The 6,279-nt window shown below is 36.1% G+C and overlaps 1 protein-coding gene across 6 annotated transcripts in view; it reads left to right on the top strand.

The window, feature by feature from the left end:
• Nucleotides 1-2,014: 2,014 nt before the first annotated feature.
• Nucleotides 2,015-6,279, top strand: part of LOC102606029 (splicing regulatory glutamine/lysine-rich protein 1) — an 8,776-nt gene continuing 4,511 nt past the window's right edge. For all 6 annotated transcript variants that reach the window (XR_001475218.1, XR_001475219.1, XR_001475216.1 and 3 more), the window contains exons 1-3: nucleotides 2,015-2,647; nucleotides 4,545-4,979; nucleotides 5,386-5,899. Coding sequence is in view for 1 of the 6 variants with exons in the window: in XM_006360872.2 (XP_006360934.1) it covers nucleotides 2,089-2,647; nucleotides 4,545-4,979; nucleotides 5,386-5,899 (1,508 nt within the window). In the remaining 5 variants the exon portion in view is untranslated. The remainder of the gene's footprint in view (nucleotides 2,648-4,544; nucleotides 4,980-5,385; nucleotides 5,900-6,279) is intronic.

Raw genomic sequence — 6,279 nt, 5'->3', positions numbered from 1 at the left:
CTTCACCATACATAAAATTCAATAAATTCAATCCCCACAAAAGGAAAGAAACAATTGACAATCATAGGTGCAACAAAAATGAGTACAATGGACTCATGTACAAATTTTAGACGTAAAAAATTGCTTAATGTTATGCATACTTTTTACATCATAAACTAGCAAAAAGGCTATCAGCAATTGCACATTTAGTAGGCTCGACTGTAAGTCAAAGCGTCTGACATAACTACCCTTGACATAGACACTAAATCTTACAATTGAAGAAGAACAAGCAACTGCAAATAAGTTGATATATTCAGGCCGCCTCAAAACATTAATAGTAGAAACAAAGAGCATCATTCACATAATATGCACTCCCTATGTTTCAATTTGTTAGTTGGCACTAAATTTAAGAAAGTAAAAAAAGATGTTTAAATTTGTGGTTTTTAAATTAAAGATAGACTAAATGTACCAAAGATACCCTTTAATTTTGTCATCTTAAACATGCTACATGAAAAATTACAACTAAAGAGTTGTCAGACAAGGAAAAATGCATTCTTTTTCAACGAACTAAAAAGGAAAATAAGAAAAAATTGAACAAGAGGCAGTAAAGTTTATGAAAATACAACAACAACAACAAACCCACTGTAATCCCCACAAGTGAAAGACGCTGCGGCGGACTATGTGGCTGGTGACATAAAAGATATACCGGCAGTCAGCCAACTCTGCTTTCTAACGAGGTTAAGGTTGGGAGGTAGAGAGGTTGTTTTCGATACCTTGAGATTAAAAAGTAAAAACAATAGCAACAACAAATTATACAGTTACTATAGCAAAGGAAAACAACAAGGTAATACTAAAATTGAAGCAATGGTAAGAGAGTAACAATACTAATAAAATTCCACTACTTACAAAACTTGTACCTTAATCCTCGACTACCATATCTTCATATAACATGTAACAACTCTAAAACAGGCTCAGAAAACTAAGAAATAACTTACAGTAAAACGGCGGCGACCGGGGGATTTGTTGAGAGATTTAACAGCATACATATCTGAATGTGTTGCCATTATTTGCTGAATCCCCAATTGCTTTGCCCCCACTGTAAGTAGATTTCGGCTGTGGGGAAAAGGAAAAAAAGAAGAAGAAGCTAAGAAGAAAGAGGTTTAACAAAAGGGTTTAAGTATTAGAGAAGAGGCGTCGACCGTCGTATGTAAAAAATGGGTTTTTATGTTCACTTTCGTTTCTTTTCGGGCAAAGGGTTTTGCTTGTTTTTTTACTTTTTAATTTTTTGTACTGGTTTCTAACAATAAGGGTCGTGGTGGAGTTTTGATCTTTCATATGAGGTATCGGACTCGTCTAGGCTGTAGAGTTGCTATTTACTTTCTAATGTAGGATTTTTAGTGCAAATTTAGATATAATCGAGCTTTAAAGTGGTCTTTATTAGGGAGTGTTTTATTCCCATATAAAAAAATTTGTGCGTGAATGTGAAATTTCACGATGCGAATTTGAATTTAATCGAGCTTCAATGCAAGTATTGAATGCCGAATGAAAATAAAAAAATAAGTTTATACTGAGTTGAATGTGTACATTATATTAACAAAAATACGATAATTTAAAAAGGATTTTTAAAATACAATATAAATAGGTTAGTTTATTTTGGAATTTAAAAAAAAATATACACTTTTTTAATAATCACAAAATTGATCAAAACTTAAAAATAGAAACAATGACAATAATATATTTAATGAAATCCTACAAGTGAATAAGACGGTTGGCTCCTCATGATCCGGAGGGCGATTGGGAGCAATGTTTGAATGTAGATTTTATTATTATCTCGTATGGATGGAGAGTCTATTTTCGAAAATCTCTCCGTCTCAAATAGAGCAAATTCATGTAAAAAAAAGAAGGAAATTTGAAAATATTAAGTAAAAAGAATAAAATTAAAAGTTCATTTAAGTACTCATAATTTCTTTTAATTCTATACGAGTCCATAACTTTGAGGTTTCTATAGATTGACACCTCTTTTTTCTTTGGTCAATTTCTCTTCGGTCTTGCCCTTCAACAGATCCCTCGACCAAAATTAGGGTTAGCATATTTTGTAGCTACAGTTACATGGCTGATCGGAACAATTCATCGGCGATTACAGTGACGGCAGCGGTGAAGCCGATATGGGCGAAGCAAGCAGAAGAAGCGAAGCTTAAGAGCGAAGCAGAGAAAGATGCGGCTGCGAAAGCTGCTTTCGATGCTACGTTTAAGAACGTCGAAGCTTCAGTCACTGCAGCCGCAGCCGCATCCGACAGTGACTTAGACGATGAGGAATATGAGCAGAAGAGGCTTGCGGAGAAGCCGATCGGTCCGGTTGACCCTATAAAATGTACGGCCGCTGGCACTGGAATCGCCGGTGGAACAGCGTGTGCTCCGTCAACTTTCACCGTTGTGACGAAGGATTCTGATGGTCGTAAGGTACCACATGGTGGGGCGACCGTTAAGATTAGAGTTTCACCTGGTGTTGGAGTTGGAGGATCAGATTTGGAAGGAATTGTGAAGGATATGGGTGATGGGACATACACAGTGAGTTATATTGTTCAGAAGAGAGGAAATTATATGGTGAATGTTGAATGTAATGGAAAGCCTATCATGGGTAGTCCTTTCCCTGTTTTCTTCAGCACAGGTTTACTTTTTTCTTCACTTGGAGTGGTGAATTTCCTACTGCTTTGTACTTCCTACGTCAGGTAGCTTAGCTTAGTGAAAAATAAAGAACTTTGGGAAGCAAAAGATGCTAAAATTAGCTGGGATGAAGGTCTAGTGACAATGGCAACATACATTAGGTGTAGTAGTATACGCCAAATCTTTTTAGTTTGCCTAGAAAAGTGTTGGTTAGAAATAATTGTAGTGATACTCTAGTATTAAAGAAATGTGAATTGCTTAACATTAGAATTAAATGTGTTCCAATGGAGCAAAATGGATAGCTTATTATTTAGAGGGCCTAAATTTTTCAAAAAGCTGTGTAAAATTATGTAGAGTTTTCTTTTTTAGGAAAGGATTGGATTTAAGAACTAAAGATACTCTTTTCAGAATGATAACATTTATCTAAACTCTAAAATACTTTTCACCTGAAGTCTGATTTGACTTCTAAAAGTTGGATCAAAGTGAGTATGTGATTGATTTGTGTTTAATCATAATTGTGGTTTGTGGTAATGTCAAATGTGGGTAGTTGATTGGATTGTAAATTCTCAAATGAGGCTATGATATTGGTTTTATTAAATGGATTGCATCGTTTTAAAGGCTTGCTTGAATTATATAACCTAAACTAATCAATTCTACTAATCAGAATTAATAATTGGCTATCGTACTAAAAAACAGGTGTTTTTTTTTAAAGTATCTAGTATCAATGGAATTGCTGAGATGAGGTCCCATTTGATTGCGGTTGGTCAATTCTTATTTCCGTCGTATGCTATTTAGTTAATTGTCTTGATAATTTCTGTTGGTATCAGGATGGCTTGTGGAGTTCTTTTAGTTGTTGTTTTGGACTTTAAAACATCAGAATCAATAGGTGCCCCATAAAAAAGCCCCCTCAAAAAATATTGGGGCTCCTATTTAATTGTGATGATTTAAAGTCCATTTCTGTTGTCCCAAGTTTAATGGAGCTGTTTGGTGTTAGATATGAGATATGTAGCACCTCAATGTAATAATGGAATATATTATTTCACCTTTGGAACAATTTTCACCACCCATCAGTAGTCTAGAATTGTATCTGCTGCACCTCTCCACCATAATTATTTTGCTCTGCCCCAAATAGAATGTTGTCTTCTTGTGTGTTCAGTGTTCACTTTTGTGCCTTCTGTGAGTATGTATATCTACTTTTTTGATCTATGCATTTGTCCTTTGTCAACATTTCTAAATTCCTGTTAGAGCTAAAACTTTATTAAAAATTCATTCCATGATAACCTTACCACTACCAATTATTCAGAATATAAATTACTCAATTAGATGTCCCAAGTTCTTTTGTGTTGGCTATGGGTTTTTATATGGGAAGTAGAAAGAGTCTAGGCATATTCATGATAAGATAAGATGACAACAAAGGTGTCAGCATGGGTTTGGCTGAAGCAGAGATCATAAGTTGATGGTGCATCATAGCAGGAATGTGACTCAGTCTTTGATTTATTGCTTGGTTACCGTATTTTAGTCACATAAAAGCAAAAGGACTTTATATACTGGCTAGAAGCTTTCAAACTACTACCCCACCTTCTGTTCTTTTCTCGAATAACTCTCACTATATTTTTTCTTTTATAACATTCCTCTCTGAATCTGTTTCAGAACTTATATATAAAATGTGGTACTGCTGTTCTCTTGTGCTTACTCTTATTTTTCTCTTTTTGTGATGTCCTCATTAATATTGTGATGTAGTTTGAATGAGGAATGATATGGTTGACGTTTAACATGGAACTGTAACAGTATGTTAGATATTTTACATAGTTATGATGAAGATGTACTCATGTTTTGGTTTACAAAATTCAACATTGTATTCTAGATGTTAAAGAATTTAATGCTGTATTTGTATCACGCAGGCAGTACGACTGGTGGGCTATTGGGTATAGTACCGTCAACCACATTTCCAAATATGGTCAACCAGAACATGCCTAATATGCCAAACTATTCTGGTTCTGTATCTGGGGCAGTCCCAGGATTGCTTGGGATGATACCAGGTATTGTTCCTGGAGCTTCTGGAGGTGTAGTTTTACCTGGAATTGGAGCATCTATTGGGGAAGTTTGCCGAGAGTACCTTTATGGACGATGTGCAAAAACTGATTGCAAATTCAATCACCCCCCTCACAATCTTCTAATGACTGCTCTAGCTGCAACCACCAGTATGGGAACACTTAGTCAAGTGCCCATGGCACCTTCTGCGGCTGCTATGGCTGCTGCTCAGGCAATTGTTGCTGCACAAGCTCTTCAAGCGCATGCTGCTCAGGCACAAGCACAGTCTGGAAAAGATTCGTCTGGTATTTCTAGCTCTCATTACTGTCTATAAATTCCTCCTATTTGTTGATTATTGTGAGTTATTCTTAAAATTTCCTTACTCCACTAGTCCACTTGTACATTGATTCTTGAATTTTTTTTCTTGTACTTCTATCTCCTATCATTGCCTAATAAGTAATTTATATATTTTTTTGTTACTGGGGGCTGCTCATAAACTTTTCTTACTTAAGTTTCTTCAAACTATATTGCTTCTATAACATAAAGAGAGCAGATAGGCTCTTACTACTTTCTCTCTGCTTCTTCCCCAACCTACTCATCATAAAATATGATGTGTAGAATTAAAAATGCATATTGACATTTCTGCTATGTATCCATGAGAGTGTACCTCATTCTACTTCTTTGTGCTATTTATGTTTCTTTATGTATCAGGTGACAAAGATAGAAAGGCCGAATCCCTTAAAAGAACTTTGCAAGTCAGCAATCTCAGCCCACTTCTGACAGTGGATCAGTTGAAACAGCTGTTTGGTTTCTGTGGTGCAATCATTGATTGTAGCATTACTGAATCCAAACATTTTGCTTACATCGAATACTCAAAACCCGAAGAAGCAACTGCTGCTTTAGCATTGAACAATATAGAAGTTGGTGGTCGCCCCTTAAATGTTGAAATGGCAAAACAACTTCCTCCAAAGGCAGCTGTCTTAAATTCATCAATGGGCTCTTCTTCTTTGCCCTTGATGATGCAGCAAGCAGTAGCAATGCAGCAGATGCAGTTCCAGCAAGCCCTATTAATGCAGCAAGCTATGACTGAACAACAAGCTGCTAATCGAGCTGCAACCATGAAAACTGCTACAGATTTGGCTGCCGCAAGAGCTGCAGAAATAAGCAAGATGTTGAAAGCGAATGGCCTGGTTTCTGAAGATAAGGAAACTGATGACAAAGCTAAGTATGTCACTTGAGCTATTTTTCTTATATGCTTATAATCTATCTTATGTGTTTGGTAATTCATCTAAACTGGTATCAGGAGTATCTTGTTTAATTATTAATAGTTGGACTTATTGCACCTGTAGAACATCACCATGTCTTGTGTTTAGGAAACAGCATGAAGTGAATGTAAGCTATGCATATCCATACCTTTAGATACCAAAAAAGATTACATATAGCTGGCTATGTTCAATGCTTTGATTATAATTGACAACATAATAGACTTAATTGTGAGTCTTGCGAGCTTTTAAGATTCTCTATGGCTGTCTTTGATCTTGAGTGATAAAGAGGTCACTAAAAAGTTCCAATGAAGAGAGAGAGGGGGGGGGGGGGGGGGGGCCA

Source organism: Solanum tuberosum, unplaced genomic scaffold (assembly GCF_000226075.1).
Source record: "Solanum tuberosum cultivar DM 1-3 516 R44 unplaced genomic scaffold, SolTub_3.0 scf00339, whole genome shotgun sequence".
NCBI classification, from domain to species: Eukaryota; Viridiplantae; Streptophyta; class Magnoliopsida; order Solanales; family Solanaceae; genus Solanum; species Solanum tuberosum.
The sequence above is the reverse complement of the archived record's forward strand: the minus strand, read 5'-3'. Positions and strand labels throughout refer to the sequence as shown.